At 52.1% G+C, this 26,644-nt stretch overlaps 1 protein-coding gene across 2 annotated transcripts in view; it reads left to right on the top strand.

Annotated features, from left to right (window-relative positions):
* Nucleotides 1–13,436, top strand: part of MAG (myelin associated glycoprotein) — a 13,637-nt gene extending 201 nt beyond the window's left edge. The window contains exons 2-12 of one of the 2 annotated variants that reach the window (XM_046681183.1): nt 1,846–1,905; nt 2,399–2,464; nt 2,709–3,077; nt 4,064–4,360; nt 4,458–4,715; nt 5,840–6,100; nt 10,238–10,525; nt 10,851–10,947; nt 11,929–12,028; nt 12,289–12,327; nt 12,986–13,070. In XM_046681183.1, the coding sequence (XP_046537139.1) occupies nt 2,419–2,464; nt 2,709–3,077; nt 4,064–4,360; nt 4,458–4,715; nt 5,840–6,100; nt 10,238–10,525; nt 10,851–10,947; nt 11,929–12,028; nt 12,289–12,315 (1,743 nt within the window). In that variant the 5' untranslated portion in view covers nt 1,846–1,905; nt 2,399–2,418 and the 3' untranslated portion in view covers nt 12,316–12,327; nt 12,986–13,070. Of the gene's footprint in view, nt 1–1,845; nt 1,906–2,398; nt 2,465–2,708; nt 3,078–4,063; nt 4,361–4,457; nt 4,716–5,839; nt 6,101–10,237; nt 10,526–10,850; nt 10,948–11,928; nt 12,029–12,288; nt 12,328–12,985 lie in introns of both variants that reach the window. The other variant, XM_046681182.1, reaches the window with a different exon arrangement.
* The last annotated feature ends 13,208 nt before the right edge of the window (nt 13,437–26,644 follow it).

Genomic DNA, 26,644 nt, shown 5'->3' with positions numbered 1-26,644 from the left:
GGGGAGAGCAGAGGACCCGGGGATGGGGGAGAGCAGAGGACCCGGGGGATGCGGGAGAGCAGAGGACCAGGGGATGGGGGAGAGCAGAGGACCCGGGGATGGGGGAGAGCAGCACTTGCCGGGCGAAGTGGCCTGGGTCACAAATGTCACTGTGAACGGCCGCTAATTTAGGATGTGGGAGGGTGATGCTTAGAACTGTTTTGGGGATGGGCTGGGACCATGGCAGGCACAGTGAGGGGCCTTTGGGAAGAACCAACAGAGAGGAAGAACAAAGGGCCTCCTCGGCACCCCTTGCAGGGGAGGTTGTGTAGGAACAGCTGCCCCAGGGCTCCCTGGTTTAGAGCAGACGGGGTGGAAGTTGTCTGGGGCTGGGTGAAGAGCGGAAGGATGCCCAGGTGATCAGACACCTGCATCCTGCCACCTGGGAGGGGGTGGGGGCAGTGGGCTGTGAGTGATCACGGTCCAGCACCTGGGCACACAACAGGTGTGTGTGTTTGCACACACATGCACGTGCGTGTGCACCTCCCCTGGGTGAGTCTTAACCTATATCAGTGTTTCCCAACCTCTTTTTCATTACGCTGCACTAAGGAAAATTTTTAGACCTGTTTTCCCCAATCTCACTCCCCGGCTAAAATTGTAACGCCACAGACAGACTGTGTAGCTGTGCATGTCCTGCGACCCTTTAGAGAGTCGCAAATCTCTGTGATAGCTAAGACTTTTCTGGTCCCCACCCCAAGAACTGCTTTTCACCCCCATTAAGAACGCCTGGTCTTCATACCCGTTTCACACACCTGCCCTACTGTGGCTGGCCCTCACCCGTGTCCCTCTCCTGTACCTTCCTGTCGCAGGTGCAAGGGCGCCATCTGCCATGTGTCCATCAGCACGTTGGGGGCCTGCCCTTAGCTATACCCCGGTGTGTGTGCGCAGGTCCGCGCGTTGTTGTGAGCATGGTGTGCAGGCAGGTCGGTGTGTGCCCGCACACCGTGCCATGTGGGTCCAGGGGCGCCGTGACTGGAGGGAGGGCAGTGCAGAGCTGCTTCCGTGGGCACAGGGGACTCGGCCCCCGTCCGTGTGCAGGGCCTTGACCGGGTGTCCGCGTGAGTGTCGTGTGAGCCTGCTCCTTCAGGCTGAGTCTGGATCTGTCACATCTCATAGCAGCATTTGCCTGTGTCTGACTGTGCTTGCGTCTGTGTCTGTGGGAAGAGGACGCCCAAGGCCGGGAAAGGCAGCCACTTGGAAACCCTGGCTCCAACCCTGGGGTGACCCACGGAGCAGCCGGGTGCCAGGGGCTCGCTGACTCCCAGCCCTGGTCTGCCCTGGCCCCACTCCGAGCCCGGCCAGGAGTGCCTGATCTTCTCTCAGCCCCGAGAAGCCCCCCAGGATAAGGCACCCTCTCCCTGAGGGAACAGGGCCCTTTTGTGCCGGGCACTGGCCTCTCTTGAGGGTGGGGACACCAGGGGCCATTTGTGGGGTGGGAGAGGGCGGCAGGAATTCACGCGGCATGTTGGGAATGCTGATGCTATGAAGCCCAGTCATTGATGGGCTGGGTCCCTGCCTGCCACCCCCAGGCCTCAGCCGTGGGACTTCTGTCCCTGACCCCACTCACCGCAGCCCCTGCCTCCCCCCACCCCAATACTCTGCTGCTCCCCTTTCCTTCCCCACAGTTCTCCTTCATTGCTGCTGGGGGTGGGGGGCGGGTTGACCACAGAGCAGCTTCGAGACTGTGTGGGAGGGAGCCGAGCATCCTTGAGCACCAGAGATCACATGGGCAGCCTGACGACAGGCCACAACTCATAGTGGATGCTGAAAGCTGGGCCCCTCGCACCTGTCTGACTCTTGTTCCAGGTCGGCTGGCTGACAGGTTCAAGAGGAACCAGAAGACATTTCCAACTCAGGGAGGCTGAGGTGAGGGATGGGGTTCTGACTTCTCCTTCCTCCCGGCTTCCCCTGCTTCCTGTTGCTGGGCCGGCCTTTGCTCTGTCCTTACTTTCTGGAGCCCCCCAGGGGCATGATGCTGATGAAGATAATTATCGGCATGTCACTGCCACACAGAGACAGGACAGTGGGGCTGTTAAGTCTGCAGTCCTGGGGCCAGGCAGATAGGGCTTGAATCCTAGTCTGTCACTTACCAGCTGTGTGGTCTTGGGCATGTTTCTTAACCTCTCTGGACCTCAGCTATAAAATGAAGATAATAATTGCACCTACCTCAAAGAGATCAAATGAATTAACACAACAGCGTGAAGCATGGAGGGCTGGTACCCGGGTGATGTCAGAGAAGCATTTGTCATCACAAATAACAGTCGCAGCAGCGCTAACCCCGAACAGGCCCCTCCCTGAAGCCTTCATGGACGCACCCTTTCTTCCCCTGGCCTCTAACCCTCTCCTCTCCCTCCTCCAGCCATCGCTCACTTGCACAGAATGATATTCCTCACGGCACTGCCCCTGTTTTGGATTATGATTTCAGGTAATGACTGGGGATGCTTGGGATGCTGTGGCTGCTGGGGATGCTGCGGATGATGCAGATGCTGGGGATGCTGGGGATACTGCGGATGCTGGGGATGCTGGAGATGCTGGGGCCCTGGCCCCTGAGCAGGCTGGGTCATTTTTGTGGGTCCCTGGACCCACAGGCCAGCAGCAGGTGAAGGGAGTGTGTGTGGGGATCCAGGCAGGACGTGCTCCTCCGCCTCAGTGGTCCTGCTCCCCCACAGCCTCCCGCGGGGGTCACTGGGGTGCCTGGATGCCCTCGTCCATCTCGGCCTTTGAGGGCACGTGCGTCTCCATTCCCTGTCGCTTCGATTTCCCTGATGAGCTGCGGCCGGCTGTCGTGCATGGCGTCTGGTACTTCAACAGCCCCTACCCGAAAAACTACCCCCCAGTGGTGTTCAAGTCGCGCACCCAGGTGGTCCATGAGAGCTTCCAGGGCCGCAGCCGCCTGCTGGGGGACCTGGGCCTGCGCAACTGCACCCTCCTGCTCAGCAGCCTCAGCCCCGAGCTGGGTGGCAAGTACTACTTCCGCGGAGACCTCGGCGGCTACAACCAGTATACCTTCTCTGAGCACAGCGTCCTGGACATCATCAGTGAGTCCCCTGAGGCTGGGCCAGGGCAGCGCCAGGGCAGTGGGGGGTCCTTCCAGGGAGGTCTGAGGGTAGATCCAGGGAATTGTTGGTTTGGCTGGGGGGTGCGAATCCCAATGCCCACACTGACCAGGCAGATGACAGAGATGACCGAAGCAGGGTCCCAAGTAATGTTGCTGCCCGCAGAGGAAAAGCGGTGCCCCAACTCTTCTGGAAACACCTGGGAGAAGGGCACTGGGGCCCAGGGCTTAGCAGGAGGCCTCTGGACTCCTGCATTAGCTGGATGGTTGTGGGCAAGTTACTAAACTTCTCTGGGCCTTGCTTTCCCTTTCTGTAAACTGGGGACAAGAGCAGTGAGTGAATGGGTGTCAAGCGCTCAGCGCAGGGCCAGCTGAGGGGCCTTGCATCCTGAAGCCCTTCACTAGGGTTCCCCATCAGCACCGAGTCTATATGAGGAGCCAGATTACAGCCCTGATGCCGAAAGAGACCCTGCAGGCACAGCCAGACAGAGACAAATCTCCAGGACACATGCTCATGCTCCCACACACTCATGCACACAGGTGGAAGGAAAGCAAACACGGGGAAGGCGAGGGGTTTCTGAAGGAGCATAGCGTGGTGTTCAGAGAGCAGAGGACGAGCCAGTGTGGCAGGGTGTGAGCCCAGTTTACCCCATCCCAGCTGGGACCTCAGTTTCCTCATGTGCAAAATGAGCAAAACACTGTTACCCACGTTCTAGCATGGCTGGAAAGACGGGGCGAGTTAAACACTGTAGGTGCTCAGACCTTGACATCGTTATTCCCATGATTATTACACCCGTGCTGGGTCTGTGGGGCTACTGGGTGAAGGATAACCAGAGGAAAGGAGGTTGTGGGGAATTCTGCATCCAAGGACCGGGAGGGGACCAGGGACCAGGAATGGAGTTGGACGAGGTGGGGGGTCCCATAGCCCAGTGCTGCTTCCTCGACCCTCCTTCCTCCCATCTCCCATAGACACCCCCAACATCGTGGTCCCCCCAGAGGTGGTGGCAGGCACGGAAGTGGAGGTCAGCTGCATGGTGCCTGACAACTGCCCCGAGCTGCGCCCGGAGCTGAGCTGGCTGGGCCATGAGGGGCTGGGGGAGCCAGCTGTGCTGGGGCGGCTGCGCGAGGACGAGGGCACCTGGGTGCAGGTGTCGCTGCTGCACTTTGTGCCCACCAGGGAGGCCAACGGCCACCGGCTGGGCTGCCAGGCCTCCTTCCCCAACACCACCCTGCAGTTCGAAGGCTACGCCAGCCTGGACGTCAAGTGTGAGCCTGGGTGCGACCGGGGGCGGGGCCTGGATAGGGCGGGCTGGGGGCGGGGCCTGCGCACCTGCCCGCTGACCGGCTGTGTCCCGGGCCTCAGACCCCCCGCTGATTGTGGAGATGAACTCCTCGGTGGAGGCCATCGAGGGTTCCCACGTCAGCCTGCTCTGCGGGGCCGACAGTAACCCGCCGCCGCTGCTGACCTGGATGCGCGACGGCGCGGTGCTCCGGGAGGCCGTGGCCGAGAGCCTGTTCCTGGAGCTGGACGAGGTGACCCCCCAGGAGGACGGCGTCTATGCCTGCTTAGCAGAGAACGCCTACGGCCAGGACAACCGCACCGTGGGGCTCAGTGTCATGTGTGAGTCGCTGCCCAGTGCACGCACGCCTGGCACTGGCCCTGGCCCTGAGGTGGAGAGATTAGGGGCCCCGCCCTCCACCCCCCCCCCCCCCCCCCCCCCCCGGGGTGGTCAGGGACACAAGGCGGTTGAGGGGAAGATGGAGAGGGGGCTGCAGATCAAGACCTTCCTTCATTCTTTCCACAAGTACCTATGACACTAGTCTGCACCACTCTCATGGCTGGGACAAGAGGAGAAGAGACAGACATGGTCCCCACCACCCAGGAAAGTCTGCTATGTGCTGGGGCTGCCCTGGCTGGTCTGGGAGCAGATCTGGCCCGGCCCCAGGAATCTGCATTTTAAAACAAGCCCATTGCACTTCTCACAGGACGGTGGAGGGGACCCCAGGCCTCCTCCAGCTGGTGGTGTGCAACATGTCCATTATGGGCCCTGGGGGAGGGGGCTGGTCAGACAGGAAGGAACCAAGGAGAGGTCATTCATTCATTCATTCACAAATATTTATTGAGGCAAAACGCCCGGGGCTGGGGATGAAAATCATGACAGCCACAGCCAACATTTACTCAGCAGTTTCTGAGTGCTTTACACACATCCTCTCCCCCAGCGTCCCCCGGCTGGCTCCCACCCACTGCCTCAGCTGCATGGAAGGCTTCCCTCACCCTCCTAGTTCAAGCTGTAGCTGCTCTGACTTCCCATGCCCTCCTGTTTGTTTTTCTCCAAAGTACTTACCCCATCTGGCCAGCTCGAAATTTTGTGCACTTATCGAGCGTCCACCCGCATGGGCAGGGCTCTTCATCCACCTGCCCGTCACTTAGGGTTCTCAGTGACCCCCATGAGGTTGGGACTATTAGTAAGCGCATTTCCCAGATAAGAAAAATGAGGCCCAGAGAGGTTAAGACATGGCTCAGATACACACGGCTGGGAAGGGGAAGAGCCGGGATTCAAGCAGCAACACCGTGGCTGCGGAGTCCCTGTTCTCGTAAACAGGACGGCCAGGCTGGAGTTATCTGAGCCATCCTGAGCTGGTGTGCTAGGACTGGGGAGTCTGGGGTCACAGTTGGGGTGGGAGCTGGCTGGCAGAAGAAGCACCCCTGGCATCTGACCATCAGCATCCTGTTCTGCCCCCCAGATGCACCCTGGAAGCCGACGGTGAACGGGACGGTGGTGGCCGTGGAGGGGGAGACGGTCTCCATCTCGTGCTCCACACAGAGCAACCCAGATCCGATTCTCACCATCTTCAAGGAGAAGCAGATTCTGGCCACCGTCATCTACGAGAGTGAGCTGCAGCTGGAGCTGCCGGCCGTCACGCCTGAGGACGACGGCGAGTACTGGTGCGTCGCTGAGAACCAATACGGCCAGAGGGCCACCGCCTTCAACCTCTCCGTGGAGTGTGAGTACTCCCCTCTCCACCCCTGCCCCCGAGAGCAGGCCGGACTTGAGCCCTCCACGCCCCGCCTCAGGTGAATGGTTCATCAGGGGACCCCTAGGTTCCTGGGAGCATCCCACCCAAGCAGTGGTTTTGCTCCAGCAGACGAGTATGGGGAAGGCAGAGAAGCTCAGTCCACAGCAAGAAAATCAAAGTCCCACCTCAGGATACTGTGTCCCCACATCCTGTGGTGGGCTTTTGACAGAGGAGATTTCTGGAGCCTGTGGCCGCTGCCCCTTTGCATGAACTAAAACAATCACCATGACATCTAACCCTTGTACAGCACCACTTTGTACCAGGGACTGTTGGCAGCTTTGTTCCGGGACCCACTCGTTTCATCCTCATGACTTCCCTATGAGGGAAGTTCTAGTACTGTCCCCAGTTTTCAGAAAAGGAAAGCCCAGAGAGGTTATGCCACTTGCCCAAGGTCACACAGCCAGAAAAGGGCAGCATTTGAGGTTCGAATCCAGGCAGTGTGGTTCCACTCTTCTGTACTGCCCAAAGTTGACCTCATCCTACATTATTGCATCAGAATGCGTTGATCAAGCAGTCGTTATGTGCAAAGGGCTATGTGGCTCTGTGGGAGGTGGGAGATAGCTCCAAGAGGACACTGAGCTTATTTTATCTTTTGGTGAGGAAGATTGGCCCTGAGCTAACATCTGTGCCAATCTTCCTCTATTTTGTGTATGGGTCGCCATCAAAGCATGGCTTGATGAGTGGTGCTAGGTCCACATCAGGGATCCGAACCCATGAACCCTGGACTGCTGAAGTGGAGCATGCAATCTTAACCACTATGCCACCAGGCCGGCCGCACACCGAGCTTATTAGCAGATACAGTGTAGCCAGAGAGATGAGATGGATGCTCATGAAAACTAACTATCTTGGCAATGAAATTCTTCGTTCCACTGCCGACCAGCGCCTCTCCTGGCCTCCCTCTCCCTGGACAGACCCCCCCCCCCCCCCAACCCCCAGCCATCACTCTGAGCCATAGCTCCCCTCCTCCAGCAGTTCCCTCTGGAATGTCACCTCCTATTTCCATTTCCCCTGCTTCCTCCTCTGCTCCAACCTGGCCTCTCACACTAGTCTCCAAATGTCCCCACTGCTGGCCTCAGTTACTCCACCTACAATGGTTCCTAACACACGAGTTTGCCAGAAGGTGTTGGGCACAGTCCTACTCAGTACTCTGTATGTGTGCAGTGCATAGAGTGTTCCCAGAGAGGCTGCCACTGCTCCGCTACTTTCATCCTCAGGCATGTTTGTGACCTTCTCTGCACACACACAGCATCTCACGGATGTCTTCAGTCACAGGCCCTCCCGTGCGATGAGGGTAGGGGCAGCAAGCGTCCCTTAAGGGCCTGCTCTGAGCGGGCATTACATCCTCTGCGGGTGTGACTTGGCTGAGCCCTGTGTCGCCCTGGGAAGCAGGTGTGTTACCATCATCCCCTTAACTGACGGTCAGATTCCCCAAGGCCAGGCAGCTAGGAAGGCTGCAGAGCCAGGATTGTTCTGGACTCCGGTCTGCCCAGCTCTTAAACCTCTGGCTACTTCACCTCCCCCACAGCCCTTGGCACCCACGGCCTCACTCATCTGGCAGCGTCTGAAAACAAACGAATTTGGAGTGTCAGTCCTTCGATCTGCAGGAGCTAAGGAGCTCTGAGCCACCCCCCCCCCCCCCCCACCACCACCACCAGCTGAGCCCCTCACGTTTTGCCAAGGCTTGTGTTAGGGCGCTTGCCCTCTGGGGGTGCGGCCTCAGATTGGGGGAGGGGACTGTTCTTTACCCCAGTTTCATAGAAGAAACCGAGGTGTTACTGGTGTCCGGCACCCGACGGAGCTGAACGCACCTGGGTGGGAATCCTAGCTGTCTCGCCCCGCTGCACGACCCCAGACAAGTGCTTCCCCCTGCTGAGTCTTACTTATCTCCTCCGAAAAACGGGTGTGACAACAGTATCCTACCCCAAAGATTGTTGCGAAGACTAAGGAAGTTACAGGGGGCCCACAGCGCCTGCCGCGTGCTGTGTGCTCCAGGAGTCTTAGATATCACTGCATTTCCCGCGCATCCTCCCCGCGGCCTCCAGGCCGGGTATCCGTCCGGGGCGCGTTCCCGGGGCGGCGGCTTCGCTCACGTGCGCCCTCTGCTGGGATGGTTCTAGTTCTCTGATCACAAGCCCTTGGGTGGGATGTGGAGCCTTTATAAGGCACTCGCGGGCCCGTCTTCTGAGTCCCCGCAGCCCCTGGCTAGTTAAGGACCATCGCCCCTGTTCGCACAGATGGGAACCCGTCTTGTAGGCCCAGAGAAGCTGAGGGCCTGATCGGGGCCACCCAGCCAGCAGAGAGCAGAGCTGGGATTCAAGGCAAACCCCGAACACCCCATTCCTTGTGGCAGTTGGCGTTTGTTTAGCGTCACTCAGGGTTTGTAGGTCTCCCAGGCTGCTCACAAAGCTATGAAGATAATGAGGCCGGGCAGGCAGGGAGTCAGCCTTCCCACAGCATCTACGGTGGGAGTTGTCACCAGAGTACCAGTGGTGGGGTCTTGAATGGAAGGGTTTTAAAAAAATTTAATAGGGGCCGGCCTGTGGCCCAGGGATTAAAATTCCGCATGCTCTGCTTCCACAGCCCGGGTTTGCAAATTCAAATCCCGGGTGTGGACCTTCTCTACCCATCAGTCAGGCTGTGGTGGTGACCCACATGCAAAATAGAGGAAGACTGGCACAGGTGTTAGCTCAGGGTGAATCTTCCTCAAGCGAAAAAAAGAGGAGGACTGGCAATGGATGTTAGCTCAGGGCAAATCTTCCTCCACACAAAAAAAATTTAATTGCTGTCAGTTTTACTGATTTGTTCTGTGGTGTGTTAATTTGCTAACACTGCAGCAAGCACAGCACATGTCTGGCTAAAGAGAATTTGGGGTACATAATTTTTAATTTACCAGACTTAGATACAGGTACACATTGAGATTCCAGTTGGAATCAACTCTATGCAGATATGTCTGGTCAGATGGCCCCCTGGCCCATCACTGTTACCTGCATATTCTTTTTTGCTGGAAATCAAAAATAAGTTGGGTGAGTGGGCCGAGGGTCTCTAGCCCATGTGTAAGTGGGTTTGGTCAGAACTGAGAACCAGAGCTCAGTCTAGAGCGAGCAAAGCGGAGTGCCTGACTGTCCAGGCAGGAAAGAGGATATAATTTAAAAAAGCAACATTCAGTGTCCCATCATTTCATATTTTGGAAAATGAGAGAAAAAAACCCCACATCAGTACTGTTTTTGTAATACAAAAGGCAGCAAAGCAAAGCTCAACAAAACTGTCTTGGTGGCAGTGGTGTTTGGTGCCAGTGGCACTGAGGCATCCCAGGAGAGAGGGAGGTCAGGCTGTCAGGGGGCTCCAGGCGCGGGCGCACGGCTTCTGCAGGATGGCTTGGAAGGGGAGCGGGCAGAATTCAGCAGCTCGCCCCTCCAGTCTTCCCAGAGCTCCTGCTGTGTGCAAGGCACGTTGCAAATGTGGGGGACAGAGTGGAGACAGAGTAGGAGCTGTCTTGATGGAAAAAATGGACCATCCACATCAACAGAGAACATGGGTAGGAACAGTGCTGGGGAGAAGCCTGAGCGAGCGGGCGGACAGGGAGTGGACAGTTGGTGAAGAGATGTCAGAGAGAGAGATGTGCCTGAGCAGAATCCGCGTGGAGAGAGGGGTGAGTGGGAAGCTCACAGGAAAGTGTACTAGGCTACAGGAGAAACACAAAGCCTGGCGGGGGGGTGTTGGGGAGGTGAGGCGGGGTGGCAGCTCCAGGAGCTTGAGAAACAGCAGGGAGGACAGCTTGCCTGGGAAGGAAGAGCGGTGAGAGGAGGCTAGTGTGGCCAGGTCCTGCGGGGCCTTGTGGACCAAGGCCGAGAATCCGGATTCTATTCTGAGTGACGCAGAGCCATTGGAGGAGGAGTGTGAGTGGGGAGCGCCACCGTCTCACTCATGTGCTACAGGAAAATAGTTAGAGAGGATGCGAGAGGTAGCACGGAGGAGAAAATGCAGCTCACCTCTGAGACAGTGCCACCGCCCTTGGCCTCCAGCCGCGGAGTCCCCTGAGGCCCCCTCTCTGTCTTGCCCCTGCAGTCGCCCCGGTGATCCTCCTGGAATCCCACTGTGCGGCGGCCCGTGACACTGTGCAGTGCCTGTGCGTGGTGAAGTCCAACCCCGAGCCCTCTGTGGCCTTCGAGCTGCCCTCGCGCAACGTGACGGTGAACGAGACAGAGCGGGAATTCGTGTACACGGAGCGCAGTGGCCTGGTGCTCACCAGCATCCTCACGCTGCGTGGCCAGGCGCAGGCCCCGCCCCGGGTCATCTGCACTTCCCACAACCTCTATGGCACCAAGAGCCTAGAGCTGCCCTTCCAGGGATCCCGTGAGTTTGTGGCTGGGTCTGGGAGCCACGGGCAGAGGGGCTCCTTTTGGACCTGGGCTCCCTCCCAAGGCTGACCATCAGCCTGGGTCAGGCTCTGCAGGCGGGTGGAGTGGTAGAGACACCCTTTCCAGTGGGCAAGGAGCGAGCCTGCCTGTCCTTTACCGGCCCCTCCCCTGGGCCCTCCAGGCCAGTCAGTCACTGCAAGGGCGTGTCAGCTGTGTAAACATTGTCACTCTCAGCCCTGCCCCAGCCCGTCTCCTAAGAACCCCAGTGTCCCCACTCCCACCAGCAGCTCTGAGGGCTCCTGGGTCTTCTCTGTCCTCAGACCGCCTGATGTGGGCCAAGATCGGGCCCGTGGGAGCCGTAGTGGCCTTTGCGATCCTCATTGCCATTGTCTGCTACATTACCCAGACACGCAGAAAGTGAGTGGCCTGACGGGGCTGATGCGGGATGGGGAGTCTCCGAGGGATGGCAGCCCTGTGCGTGGGAAGGGCTGGTTCTGCTTGGAGACAGGTCAGCTGGATGGAGGACACAGGCCCCTGCTAACACGAGCCACTGCCAGTCACGGGGTGCCGGTGCCTGGGCCTAGCACTTTCCACCAGTCATTTGCTACCTGTCCCCCTCCTGTGCCGTGGCCTCCTGCCCCCCAGGAGCTCTCCCGCACACACTCGGTGTGATGGGAAAAGCCCAGCTACCCCTGGCTTGCAGTCACAGCATCAGCCACAGTTGGTTCCAGAAGCCCCATTGGTTACACATATCTGTGGCAACAAAAAACGCTTCCCACAGGGCTGGGCCGGTGGTGTAGTGGTCAAGTGGTGAGGCTCTGCTTCGGCAGCCTGGGGTTTCCAGATTTGGATCCTGGGTGCGGACCTACATACCCCTCATTGGGCCATTCTGTGGCAGCATCCCTCATACAAAATAGAGGAAGAGTGCCACAGATGTTAGCTCAGGGACAATCTTTCTCACACATAGAAAAAAGCGCTCCCCAGCCCCGCCACACCCCCTTCCACAGCTGTGCTGCGGCTGTCACTGCTGTTTTCCTTCCCTGTGGCACACCCACACCGGCTGTCCTGAAAGTGAATGAATGTCCCTGCTCCACATCCTGGCAGCAGGAGGGACAGAGACCCAGAGCATCTGAGGAGACCCCCGAGGAGCCAGGCTGGGGTCCTGAACAGTGGCAGAGGGCGGGGCCCGCTGGCTCATGCTCAGCCACCAAGCATGGAGAGCTGGGCAGGGGCAGACAGGGAGAGGCTGGTCACTCCGAGAGGCCGTCCTCCTGGCTTAGATGGGTGGGAGCAGCCCTGGGGTCCCTTGGGCCAAGCTCCTAAGGTGGATGGAGGAGCAGACAGGGAGGGGAGAGGGAGGCCTGGAGCCCTCTGGGGCTGACATGTCCTGCCCTGCAGAAAGAACGTGACAGAGAGCCCCAGCTTCTCGGCGGGGGACACCCCCCCGGTCCTGTTCAGCAGCGACTTCCGAATCTCTGGGGCGCCGGAGAAGTACGAGGTGAGGGTCGGAGATCCGCGGCTCCAGACCAGCTGGAGAACTTGGATGCTAGGCACGCCGAGGGCCTGGGAGGGCTGGGAGGCCGAGGGGCGGCGGCCCGGCCCCTCAGGAGGGAAAGGGAGCAAGTGCGGAGGGCCGGCTTGACCCTGACCTGGGAGGGCCTGCTCAGACTGAGGCTGCCAAGGGGGCTCTGGGGCTTGGGGCCCAAGGGAAGCCCCACCTCCCGCCTGGGTCTATGACTGCATCTCCTTCTCCACTAGTCCAGAGAGGTCTCTGCCCTGGAATGAGCGCCCCAGGAGGTAGGTTCTGGGGCCTCAGTGTGCCGACCTCCGGGCCCTCCTCGGGCCTTGGGGCTGGCGTGCATGTGTGTGCGTCCCCATCAGGCGTCCAGGATGGTTCCAGTGAAGTCTGGCCCTGCCTAGCTCTCCTGGCCTTGTCTATTCTGTCCCGTTGCTGCTCCCTTCTGTCTGTCTGTGGCTGCTGTCCTGTGTGTGTGTCCAAAGGCCCGTGTGGGGCTGGGGGGCGGCGATGGAGCTCATGACAGGGAAGGCCAAGTCACACCTGCAGGGCCTCCCAGTTTGAGGAGGGGGACCACACCAGACCCAGCCACTGGGGAGGACTTGCTGGAGCAGGTTTGGCAAGGTGGGGTCCTGAGCTGGTGGCTGTAATCTGGGAAGGCGTTATGGGGTGAACTGTGTGCCCCCAATTCCTGTGTTGAAGAGGCTCTGGAGAAGGGGGTTTGTAGGCACCTTTCAGGCTGTGGAAGGCGCTTGACACAGGCAGAGACCCCAGAGTGGGCCCGGGGATGTGGGGTGGCTGGGCCAGGGCCCTTGAGAAAGGAGGCTCACACAGGGCTTCGGAGCTCAACTCCGGAGCGGCAGGGGTGCAAGCAACTCCAGCCTTTGCATCTGGAAAAGGGGGAACAGGATCCTTCTAATGGGTGGGTTCCCTTCCTAGAGCGAGAGGCGCCTGGGATCTGAGAGGAGGCTGCTGGGTCTCCGGGGGGAACCCCCAGAGCTGGACCTGAGCTATTCCCACTCGGATCTGGGGAAACGACCCACCAAGGACAGCTACACCCTGACCGAGGAGCTGGCCGAGTATGCTGAAATCCGTGTCAAGTGAGGGAGCTGGGGGCAGCCGTGTGGCCACCCCCCCTCAGGACCCTCGCTGGCCCCCACTGGCTGTGGGCTCCCTTCCTCCCAAAGTCTTGGGGCCGGGGCAGGAAGGGCTGGGGCAGGTGACGGTGAGGTCCCGGGGCCTGGCCTCCCCCTCCTTCCCTGCCCCCCAGCACCTCACCCCACATTGTGGCTCCCCTCTAACCTCCTCTAACCTCATCTGTCTGGAGGGGAGCTCCGTCTGTCCGTGTTATTTATTGCTACCCCTGCCTGGTCTCCTGCCCCACACCTGGCCCCAGGGCCTGAATGGAGAGACATGAAATAAATGCCCTGAACCAAATGCCTGTCTAGATGCTGATGATTCTGACCCATCCTTGGGGAGCCCGCCATCCCCCTTCTTGCCCTCCGCTGAGCCCTGTGTGGGGACAAGGACCCAGGGATTCTAGTCCTGAGCCCAGGACAGCTGCCCTTAAGTTGCTCCCGCTCTGAGCTGGCAGCCGTGGGCGGGGTCTGGTCCATGGCAGGCCATGTTTGACTTCTGGGTGTTTTCACATAACCACCCTCCTTCCTGCTTTGGCCGCAGTCAGAGTGACTGGCAGCACTGGGCTCGTGCTGGCACGTAGCCACAACTCACTGAAGGGATGGTGGCTTCTGATGGGGCCCACATGCCACAGTCCCCACCATTCCCTGCTGTCCCACTCCTGGCTGGCTTCACTCACTGACATTCTCTCCTGTCCCAGCAGGTCGGGGGGACCCCAGATCTTGATGTTTCATGAGCCTGTGTTGTTTGACTGCCGTCCCTCCATTCGTGCTGCACTTTGCAGCTCAGTCTCTCAAACTTCATTCCCTTTGGTTCGAGAAACATTAATTAGGCACCAGCTGTGTGCTGAGCCCCTTCAGGAAGCTCAGGTTATCCTGGGAAGGGACCCCCAGGATAAGCTGTGAGGATGAGAACAGTGGGGCTCAGAGAAGCTAGGTGATTTTCCCAGGATCCAGAGCTGGAGAAGGGTGCGGCCAGGCCCTGGACTCCATTCTTCTTTTTCTTCCATTTAACTTCCCTAGCAACTAGGACAACGGTTCTTAAAGCAGGGTCCCTGCACCAGCAGCATCTCACCGAGGAAGATTCTCAGGCCCCACCCCAGGCTGCCGGAGTCTGAGACTCAGGGGTGGGGCCCAGCGGGCTGCATTTTGACAAGTCCTCTGGTACTGGTGATGGACTGCGTTTGAGAACCCAGAAGGACTGAGGCACAGAGAGGTTACCTCCCTTCCTCGGGCTCCCCTAGCTGGTAACTGTGGAGCCTGGATTAGAGCCCAGAGGCCGGGCGCCAGAGCCCATGCTCTCACCACTGTGCTGCCCTACTGTTTTAGTGAAATGCAAGGAGAGCTCGCAGGACTGACAGTGCGGAGGGCGCTGTAGGAACAGAGCTGCAGGGCTGTGGGCAATTTGAGCTCGGTTCCGAGGAAGGCGGCCTCCTCTGGTTTTTGAAGGAGGTAGAGAATATGACTGAGGCCAAAGTCAAGGCCGAGAGGCGGGACTAACCAAAGCGTTGGGAGGGCGGGTGACTGGCGGCTTTGGGTGGGATGGAGAGCCCACGTGCAGGAGCAAGGAAGAGCGTGGTGGTAGCGGGTGCTGTGAGCAGTGGGAAGGGACCCACCCCGAGGCTGCCCAAGTCCCTTTCCCGCCAAGCTCCAGGCCTGCAGGGAGAAGGACCCCACGCAGACGGCCTGAGGGCAACGCGGGACACCTGCTCCGGAAGAGAACCCACAGAGGGCTTTGAGAGCACAAACAGGGCCTGTGCCTGAGGGTCTCAGGGGTCAGGGGTCCGGGAGGCGTCCTGCTGGAAGGCTGGAAGGAGAGTCACCTGGGAAGACCCTGTGTGAGAGCCCAGGTGGGAACGTGTTTGGCAGAATTCCAGGAGCTGAAAATGAGGCTGGAGAGCAGCGTGAGCCGAGGCGGAGGACAGCAGGGGCTCCACGCAGCCACATGGACGTTTCGTCCGGATCTCCTGCGCGCTCGCAGGGGCCCTGCCCTGACACGCCGGGTCCCTGATGACAGACCCTGGCTCCGGCAGGTCTGGCCTGGTAGCCATGCCCCCGAGGACTTTGCCCTGAGGAGCACAGCGGCGTCAACAATGAGGGACATCAGAGTCACCTTGGGCCACCCGAAGTGCCGCCGGGTGATCCGGGGAGGGGCGGGGAGCAACTTTTCGTTAATATTTACGTTTCATTAGGGTATATCAGCACCAAAGGAAACCAGCTTACCCACACTGGTGACTTTTTTGGAAACAAGCTTAGGATGAGGCTAAGTTAAAAAAAAAAAGAATCAGGTGAATGGACTTAAAGAAACGTATGAAATAAAAATATTTCAGGTGGTTCACAGACAGGACAGAAGTCCTGAAGGTCACAGGCAAAAACCTAAACTTGGGGAGACAACGAAGGGGTCTGACCCGAAGAGCAGCTCTCAGGGGAGGCTGAGGTGCAGGGGTGACGCTCAGGTAGGTCTGGAATTCAGGTGTCACTCTCCGCCCGGCTCCTGGCCTCCCCCCAGAATTCATCCGTTCCGTCAGCACGTTTATGGAGCACCTGCCCCATGTCCCCCTACACCGGGCTGTAGGGGAACCACAGTGACCAGGTAGACACCCTCTCTGACCTCGTGGAGCTGCCCTTCCGCGGAGGAGACAGATGACGATCAGATAAACAAGAGCTGGTCTAAGTGCTAAGGAGGACATTAAGCTGTGGTTTTAGAAAAAGGTCATCTGCGTCGGGGCCGGAAGGAAGTGGGGGAGGGAGCTCTGTCAGTTTCTGGGGAATGTGGGTCCAGGGAAAGCCAAGAGCAGGTGCAAAGGCCCAGGGTGGGAAGGTACTTGTTACATCGGTGGAAGAAGAAGGAAGCCAGCCTGCCCGGAGTGGAGTGATGCAGCCTGATCACAGAGGGCCTGGAAGGCCACGCTCAGGACTCTGGCTTTCACTCTGAGTGAACTGGGGAGTTGCTGGAGAATTGCCCGTCGAGGGGTGCTGTGGAGGGGCTCGAGGTTTCAAAGACCCCGCTGGCAGCTGTGTGGACAACGAGCCCAGGAGATCAGCAGACACAGGCAGAGGGCTTGTGAGGTCTTGGCAGCCGTCCAAAAGGGGAAGTGGAGACGGTGAGAGGGCACAGGGTCCCGGCCTGTTCTGGAGGAGGAACTGACAGGACTTGCTAATGCTGGAAGGGAGGGAAAGAGAGGAGCCCAAGAGACGACCGGCCACGTCCTTAGATGCTGGAGATAGTGGGAGGACCAGGTTCGGTGGAGAACAGGTGGGCTCCACTCCGGCCACGTTCAAGGACGGGAACGGCTGACGGGACCCTTTCCCGGGGCATTCCAAGCTGAGGAATGTCAGAACCCATGACACAGTGACTCAGAGAGACAGGGACAGACGCACCCGATGAGGTCTGGCCGAGTCAATTACAGGTGAGCAGGCTTCGTGCTCCCAGCTCTCGGGAAGGACAGGCCACTCCAGGCCAGGGTCATGACAACGCAGACTTCTTTGTGCCTCCCATCCCACCAACCTCACAGGTGGCTCCTGGCTGAGATGATCCCTTTCTGGTCGCCCCGCACAGCATCCTGAGGACCATGCCTGGGGCAGGCAGCTCCATTATGAAAGGGTTCCAGGCCAGCGCTGGCTGCTCCTCCCCTGGGCTGGGGTTAGCAACTCGCAGCCCTGTCCAGGATTAGCCAAACCTCCTTCTCTCCCCACTATCCTCACTCTCAACTCCAGCCTGCTCCCTGGACAGGAGGTGACAGCCTCAGCTCGCAGGTGGGGCAGCCGTCAAGCAGAAGACCCCTTCCTGCCCCCGGAGCTTGGTCTGCCTGGGGTACCTTCCCTGGGGAGTGGGGCGGGGGAGGAGTGACAGACACGACAGGACAGTTTGCTCTCAAAAGGCCGAGGAGCCAGAGGCATGCGACTCAAGGTCACCAGGGAGTGTTGGTCAAGCAGAGCGAGTAACGATGTCGGTAATAACAGCTCGCTTTCACAGAGTGTTTGTTGCATGACAGCCATCACCCCGAAAAGTGCTTTCTGTGCTTGGGTTTCTCACGGCACACCCATGAAGTTGGGACTGCTGATGTTGTCGTCACCCCTAGAGGAGAAACTGAGAGAGGCCATAGCTGACAAACGGCAGGACTGGAGTTTGAACCCAGCTCTATTTTCCACGTGCTTGTCATATGCTGTGTATATGGCTCAGTGCATCGCATGTGTGACCTCACTCACCCCGTGAGGAGGGTGCTGTCATCGTCCCCATCTTACAGTTCCGGGCAGGGGCCCAGAGGGGCACACAGCCAGGCAGGGACCGACAGCCCCTGGCCCACAGTAGTGTCCAGGTTGCCTGGCTCCACTGCATCCCTGGTGTGTGTGTGTGTGTGTGTGACAGTCAAGTCACCCAAAACGGAGACCATCTACTTCTTTGGAGGAAAAGATGGACGGAAGAGTGAAGGCACCAAATCTCCTGTCCTCAGGAGTCCTGCACCCACCCTGGCTGCCTCCGCACAGCCCTCGGCCTTCAGAAATCACGGCCCGTCCGTGAGCCTGCTGCCTGACTTCCTGCTCTTGCAGGACCGTGAGCACCGGCTGGAGCTGTGCGGTGAAGCCTCAGACGCGCCTTTGAGGTGATGGGCAGGGCTTTAAGTCCCTAGTGGGTCCCCTGCCAGAGACCTTTGGGACCCCGTCCCCTAGCCTGGAGTCCCCCATTGAGATCGCTGGTGGTTTTTCTTTTTTTTGACATTATATTTTAAAATAATTATAGATTCACAGGAAGTTGCAAAGATAGGACAGAGAGGTCTGTGTGTCCTTCACCCAGTTCCCCATGATGGTTACTTCTTACACAATTACACTACGATGTCAAAACCAGGAATTCGGCATTGGACAATGTGTGTGTAGCTCTAAACCATTTTATCACACGTCTGGATGTTTGTAACCATCTCCGCAACCAAGATACAGAATTATTCCATTATCACAAAGATCTCCCTTGTAGTCACATCCACTTCCCTTTCCCCCACCACCTCTAACTCCCGGCCACCAGTAATCTGTTCTCCATCTCTGTCATTTTGTCATTTCAAGAATGTTACATAAAAAGAATCATACAGTATGTGGTCCTTTGAGACTGGCTTTTTTTTGACTCAGTATAATGCCTTCAGAATCATCCAACTTGTTGCCTGGATCCATACTTTGTTTCTCGTTGATGGTTGTTGCCACATAGTGCTTCCTGGGTGGATATATCACAATTTGTTTAACCATTCATCTATTGAAGGACACGTTGGCTGTTTCCAGTTTTCTGCTATTACAAATACAGCTGCCATGAACAGTCGTGTACAGGTTTTTTGTGTGGACATAAGGTTTTCATCTCTTGGGGATAAATGCCTACGAGTACAATTGCCAAGTCTTGTGGTAGGTTTCTCCAGAAACTCACAAACTCTTTTCCAGAGTAGCTGTACCATTTTGCATTCCCACCAGCAATGTATGAATGATCCAGTTTCACTGTGTCCTCACCAGTATTTGGTACTGTCATTATTTTTTATTTTAGCTGTTCTCATGTGTAGGTGGTGATAGCTTATCACCGTCTTGATTTGCATTTCACTACTGGCTAGTGATGTTGAACGTCTTTTCATGCGCTTATTTGCTGTCTGTGTATCTCTTTGGTGAAACATCTCTTCGTGTCTCTTGCCCGTTTTCTAACTGCTCATACAAACCACCCCCTTAAAGTGCACACCTCAGTGGTTTTAGGTGTATTCATAGAGTTGTGCAACCATCACCACATTCAATTTTAGAACATGTCATCACCCCCAGAGTAAACTCATGCCCATCAGCGGTCACTTCCATTTCCTCTCAGCACCTCCACCCCAGACCCAGGCAACCGTTAAAGCTATCTTCTGTCTCTACAGATTTTCTTTTTCTGAACATTTCATATAAATGGAATCATACAATACGTGGCCTTTCATGAGTGGCTTCTTTCACTTAATGTTTTCAAGTTCATCCATCTTGTAGCATCTATCAGAACTTCATTTTTTTTATTGCCAAGTAATACTTCATTGTATTGGTATACCATATTTTCTTTATCCATTCATCGCTGGGCGTCTGGGCTGTTCCCACTCTGACTTTTGTGGATAATGCTGCTATGAATGCTGGGTTCGGATTTCTGGGTGGATCTGTTTCATTTCTCTAGAGTGTGTAGCTGGGCGTGGAATTGCAGAGTTACAGGGTCGTTCCAGGGTTAACCTTTGGAGAAGCTGTTCTGAGACTGTTTTCCAAAGGGGCTGGACAATCTTACATTCTCACTAGCAACATATAAAAGATTCAGTTACCGCACATCCTTCCCAGCATTTGAAATTGCCACTATTTCTTATTTCACCTGTCTAATAGGTGTGTGGTGGTGATATCTCATCGTGGTCTTAATTTGCATTTCTCTAAAGGCAGGTGATGCTGAGCACCATTTTTTTATGGGATAATTTTCTATCCGTATATCATCTTCGGTGAAATGTGTCTTCGTGTTTTTTTCCCATCTCCTAATTGGATTGTTTGATTTATTTTTTAATGTTGAATTTTGAGAGTTCTTTATATATTCATTCTAGATATGAGTCCTTTGTCAGATATGTGGTTTGCAAATATTTTCTCCGAGTCTGTATTTATCTTTTCATTTCCTTAACAACACAAAGATTTCACAGAGCAGAATTTTAATTTTCATGAAGTACAGTTTTTTCATTTTCAGGGGTCATGCTTTGGTCTCGTGTCTAAGAACTCTTCATCAGGCCTTGTGTCCTAAAGATTTTCTCCTATGTTACCTTCTAAACGTTTTATAGTATAATGTTTCCCATGTAAATCTATGAACCACTTGAGTTAATTTTTGTATAAAGTATGAGGTTTAGGTGGAGGTTCACGTTTCGCCTATGGATATCCAGTCGTTCCACCACCATTTGTCGAAAGGACTATCTTCCCTCCATTGAATTGCTTTTGCTCCTTTATCAAAAACCAGTTGGCCATGATCATGGGGGCTGTTTCTGGGTTCTCTAGTCTGTTCCGTTGATCTGCTCGCCCCCAGTACCACACAGTGTTGATTACTGTCTGTTACTTCACACTAAGCCTTGAAATCAGGTAGAGTGATTCCTCCCCTTTATTCTTCTTTTTCACAAATGTTTTCTGTTCTGGTTCTTTGGTCTTTCTGTATAAACTTTAGAATAATCTTGTCTATAGCTGCAAAAAAATCACGCTGGGATTTTGATAGGCATTGCTTTAAATCTGTGTGTTAATTTGAGGAGACTTGATGTCTTTACTGTGTTATCTTCCAGTTCATGAATGTGTTAACTATTTAGGTCTTTGATTTTTTCAGCTGCGTTTTCAGTATACAAGTCTTATATATGTTTTGTTAGATTTTTTACACCTAAGTATTGCTTTCTTTTTAAGCCACTGTAAATGGAATTGTATTTGAAATTTCAGTTTCCACTTGTTTATTGTGATTATAAAGAAATGTGGGGGCTGGCCTGGTGGCGTAGTGGTTAAGTTCTTGAGTTCTGCTTTAAGTTTTTGGCAGCCCGGGGTTCGCAGGCTCAGACCTACACACCACTCATCAAGCCATGCTGTGGTGGCAACCCACATACAACACAGAGGAAGACTGGCATGGATGTTAGCTCAGGCACGATTTTCCTCACCAAAAAAAGAGAACAGCAATGTGGCTAACTTTTGCATTCATCCTGTATTCTGCAACCTTGCTGAACTCTCTTACTAGTTCTAGAATTTTTTTTATTGCTCCCTTAGGGTTTTCTACATACACCATTATGTTAGCTGCAAATAGGGATGGTTTTATTTCTTCTTTTCAGATCCATATTTTTTTATTGCCTTTCCCCACCTTATCATGCTGTCTAGAACTGCCAGTACCATGTTGAACAGGAGCAGAGAGAGTGGGTGTCCTTGGCCTTGTCCCAGCGTTAGGGGAGAAAGCAGTCATTCTCTTAGTGTTAAGTATGTTGCCTGAAGTTTTGTAGGTTATCAAGTTGAGGAATTTCCTCTCTATTCATAGTTTTCAGAAAGTTTTTTTTTTTTTTATCATGAATGGGTGTTAAATTTTGTCAAATGCTTTTTCTGCAGCAATTTATATAATCAAGTTATTTTTTTCTCTATATCATATTAATATGAGATTACACTGTCTGATTTTCAAATATTGAACCAGGCTTGCATGCCTGGAATAATTCCGACTTGGTCGTAGTGTATAATTCTTTTTATATATTGCTGAATTCTATTTGCTAATGTTTTGTTAGGGATTTTTATATCTGTATTCATAAGGAATATTTGTCTGCCATTTCCTTTTTCATACTATCTTTGTCTATTTTTCTTTTCTTTTCTTTCTTTCTTTTTTTTTTTGAGGAAGATTGGCAACAGGGCCAATCTTCTTTTTTTAATTTTTGTTTTTCTCCCCAAAGCCCCAGTATATAGCTGCATATCCTAGTTGCAAGTCATTCTAGTTCCTCTACGTGGGATGCCTCCAGAGCATGGCCTGATGAGCGATGTGTAGGTCCATGCCCGTGATCCAAACCAGCGAACCCTGAGACACCAAAGCAGAGCGAGTGAACTTAACCACTCAGCTGTGGGGCCGGCCCCTTCTTTTCTTTTCTTTTTTTTTGTTTGAGGGTAATACTGGCTTCAAAGAATGAGTTGGGAAGCATTCTTCTTACTATTTTCTGAAAGAGATCATGTATAATTGGTGTTAATTCTTCTTTGAATGCTGGGTAAAAATTCTCCAGTAAAACCACATGGGCCTTGGAGATATCTTTTTCAGGTTTTAAATTACGTTAGTACTTATAGGGCCATTCAGATTATCTAATTCATATTGGATGGGTTGTGGTCGTTTGTACTTTTTGAGGAACTGATCCATTTACTCTGAGTTGTCAAATTCACGCGTGTAGAGTTGTTCATAGTGTTCCTTTATTACCTTTTTGATGTCTGCAGTGTCTGTAGTGATGTCCCTTGTTCCATTCTTGGTACTAGCATTTGTCTTCTCTCTTTATTTGTTAATCTTGCCAGAGGTTTGTCAATTTTGTTGATCTTTTCAGTGAACTGGATATTTTGTTTTTTATAATATTTTTCCATCTTCAGTTTTATGGATTTCTGTCTTTATATTTATTACTTCCTTCCTTATGCTTGCTTTGGGTTTATTTTTCTCTTACTTTTATAGTTTCTGGAGATAGAATCTTATATTATTGATTTAAGACTTTTCTTCTCCTTCTTTTCTTCTTCTTCTTCTCCTCCTTTTTGAGGAAGATGGTCCCTGAGTTAACATCTGTGCCAATCTTCCTCTATTTTGTATGTGGGATGCCACCATAGCATGGCTTGATGAGCAGTGCTAGGTCTGCGCCCAGGATCTGAATCTGTGAAGCCCGGGCCACTGAAGTGGAAGCACTCGAACTTAACTGCTATGCCACTGGGCCGGCCCCAAGAGATTTTCTTTTTTTAATGTGAGTGATATCGACCCTGATATCAGTTTCCCCACATTAAACCCAGCATATATGGGGTTAAAACCAAAACACTCATTCCCTGCTTACTCTCTGGCTTCCTGGCTCCAGAATCCACTATCCTCCATGGAGACAGACACCGCCAGGGACAAGCACCTGGACCATCTCCTCCCGCAAAGAGATACGGGCTGGTGGGAAAGCTGCTGACCAGCAAGGTCACGAGCTCCCTCCTCTCTGCAAGTGTCTCAAGGCCAAAGACAGGCTGGTGGGAAAGCTCCGACCAGCAAGGCCATATGCTCCCCCTCCCCTACCTAAAGCCCCAAATAAAAACCCTTCCTTTTAGCTTTTCGGGGAGTTTGGGATTTGAGCATTAGCTGCCCTCTCTCCTTGCCCAGTGCCATGCAAAAATAAACTTTCTACTTTCTTCCACCACACCCAGTGTCAGAGATTGGCTTGCTGCACAACTGGTGAGCGAACTCACTTCAGGTTTGGTAACAATTTGGCGACCCAGATGGGACAATGTCCCAGGTGGACGTCTCGCCTGTGGCACACTGGCCTCTGGCTAAAGGCTTCTCTTGGAAGCTGTCCTGCAGCTGCCTGAGCCCCTTGTCTCAGGGACAGCCCCAAGCTACTGGCTGCTAGCCAGACGTCGTTGGCCCACTGCGCTTTTTCTTTGGTGGTGGAAGAAACCAGGTTTAGGACTTAGGAAGACGTCTCTTGTAAGTAGCTGGTAGTTTTTGTCTTTGTCTTTGTATTAACCTTTTCCAACAGGACTGGCTGGAAATAATGGGTACCTTTGCAGCCCTCTGGGCTCCATTTGTTTTGAAGTTGCCGCGACGCCCCGGCCAAATTTTGGTAAGTCCCCCGGGTGTGCACAACCGAGGTCCCTTGTCCTTGCTCATTTGGGAAGATCTGCATGGCGGATCTTCATTTGTTGGGCGCCCCCGAGTGTAGGACATGGACTAAGCTGGGACTGGAAGCACTTTGGTTTTTGGTTTTGGTCTTTGTTTTGGCTTCCGTTTGTGGCCGAGGGTTTTTGGGAATGCGCGCTTGTTTGGTATTTGTTGTTATCTGTCTGTTTGTCTGTCCTTTTAAAAGTGTTAACATGGGAGATGCTGCATTTATTCCACCTAAGAGCCCCTTGGGAAAAACTTTGGCTGATGGTCGACCTATAGCTATAAGGCAATGTCTAAAGAGGGATGATTTTCTTTTGTAACACCACGTGGCCACAATATTCCTTAGAGTCCGGAGAGAAAAAATTGGCCAAAAGATGGATCCTCAAGTTGGGAAACTTTTTAGAGGGTTCTTATGATCAACAACTGTTTTATTGGTACCTATGAAAAGACCAAATTAAGAGGAAACTGTAATGACTAGCCTTAAGAACTTAATCAAACTTGGGGTCTCAGCTTCTTGTAGTCTTACAGATGCTAATAAAAATGTTAAGTTAACAAAGAGAAATCAGAAAGGGAAGAGTCACAGGACACATCCCAATGGGATAAATGTAACAGACATGAAGTTAAAACAAAGGTTTTAATGAAACACTGCCTAAGGTTGGATGGACTAAAGGCACTCTCCTTTTGGCTCCCCAACATTAGAGGACATCAGACAAATCTGTTCTATTTACCCCAGTTTGAAAAATTTAAAAGGTCAGGAGGCAAAAATCAGAGTGAAAAACCTGACCAACAATTGTTTGGGGCAACAGTTAGGCTACTAAGATTAATAAGACTATAAAGATTAAAGTGTTTAAACTAATATTATATGAAGAGGTTATGTCAACTTTGCCTGGATGTTTTCTTTGGGAATAAATGTTATGTCTAACTGGGAATGCTTCCGCTGAACAATACTGTAATACCAAAACTTGTTAATAGAATTCTAATGTAAGTTGTAATTAAAAGTATAAGGGTTAGTAAAACTAAGATAAAGTTTCGTAAAAATTGATATACTTAAACGGGCCAATTACAGTTCACCCAAACTGATGTATGCAATTGCAAAAGCCAGCTGCAACAATGGGGAGCCTGTTTTAATCTTTTGAGGCTTCTAAATAAAATTAGAAATACTTTACTGCCTCTTTAAGAGAAAATAATTAAAAAATTAAACATGCCAGCAGCCGAACCCAAATCTGCTGCTTTTGTCTACTCTCTTGCTGAGCTTCCCAGCAAGCTGAGCTTCGCTTCAACTCCCCCAAAATTCCTGATCTAAAATCGAACAAGTAAAAATAAGTAAACTTCTGAGATAATTTAGAATTGTAATGGCCATTCTGAAAACCTGTTTTAGAAGAGGATTCAAAATCTCTCATAATGGAAGGCAGTCTTTAATGAATATGCAAAAACTTCTGACAGACAAAGTTATTTAACATGATATAAAATGATCTTTGATGAATGAAAGCCTGTTTAAATTTGCTGGTTTCATTTAAAAGGAACATGTCCTCAAAGTTATCAGCATTGGCTACAATGCAGACATACAGCCTGGGTTTACTGGTCAAATGAACTCATGTCATCTCTGCTACAAAATTTATCAACAAAACTCATAACTCAGTATAATAGCTAATTTTGTTTAATGTCTCATGGAGTTTTTGTAGACAATCTAAATACAATTGTTAAGAACAGGTAAACTAAATAAATGTAAAAAAAAATAAAAGTTTTTGGAAAAACTTTTTAACAATAATTATATACATAATACTATGTATAATAATTATATTATGATACATGTACTTAAAACAACTGAGGATGATAGTTAACTGCTGTAATGTCACATGAAGTTTTTAAGAGTAATTGTTAAAACTGGGTAAGAGTTTTAAGTACAATAATTATGTTTTATAGTCTGCATACTTAAAAACAGCTTCCAAAATCTTTTTGGAAACTTAAATTTTATAACTTTACTAAGTTAAGTTAAATAATAACAGTTTATTGGGTATCTAGGTCATTTCCACATAAGATAAAATATTAAAGGTTAGCTACTAAGCAGATATTTGTCTGCCTTTGGTTTCTTATATCAAAGAGACTAAAAAGTGCTTAGGTTTATTAATAAACATGTTATATGTATGCTGAAAAATTTTCTATAAGAAGACATATATTTTTAAAAGGTCTGTATACAAAGAAAGTAAAATATATGTTTTCAGTAAAAAGATATAAAGGATGGAAATATTTTTGTTTCTTGAGTTGAGAAAGATAAATTTGTCCTAAAGTGCTGGGACAAATTCTGAATGTAAAAAAGTAACCAAAGGTTTGTAAAAGTAAAGCCCTAAAGAGTTTTATGTATGGTCAACTTGGCCAGGATTAAAGTAAATCCAATTAAGTAAATAAACTTGTATGTCAAAAGTAAACTGGTACAAAATTAAAACTTGGTTTCCTCTTTCTTAAAAGGATAATTTTCCTAAATTTTTAATCTGCTCTATATAAAAAGGGTATAAAAAGGCTTTTTTTTGGACTATTTTAACTCTGTTTCCCCTTGACTGTTTCTGTTGTCACTTTGAATAGATACCTGAACATGGTTTTACAAGTGAACTCTGTTTCCTATCTGAACAAATGTTTTAAAGCTTTTAATATTTTTGACAAGCTTCCCCCCTGACACAAATATTCAAGTATTGAATAAAAGCTGTCTTTTGACCTGGAAGAGGAGAGAAGGTTTCTCTGGGGATTTTCAGAGGGCCCCTGAGGGGTCTCGGAGAAATTTGCTCTCTTCCTATAAGAAAAGAAAGCTAAACTAATAAGGCTTATTTTGTATGTTAAATTACATGAGAAGCATTGTCAAATAAGTAATGATAAACTTTCTTAAATGGTATTATATAAATGTTACTGATATAAATATTTTAAAAATTATCTGATCTGTTCTGATTGTCAGCTATAATCCTGGTTATTATCTCAAAATGTTGTATATCACAGAGATGGTCACATGCCTTTGTCAGTTACCATTTTTGAATGTTTTGTTATCTATGAACAGTGGCTATTTTACTTTGATTTTTTGCAAATATGTTTCATCTTTGGAGAAATTCATGGAAAGGACTCTGACGCTCTAGAATACAGGTTTCT

This window comes from Equus quagga, chromosome 13 (genome assembly GCF_021613505.1).
Source record: "Equus quagga isolate Etosha38 chromosome 13, UCLA_HA_Equagga_1.0, whole genome shotgun sequence".
NCBI lineage: Eukaryota > Metazoa > Chordata > Mammalia > Perissodactyla > Equidae > Equus > Equus quagga.
Note: the sequence above shows the minus strand (reverse complement) of the source record. Positions and strands in the feature narration are given on the sequence as shown.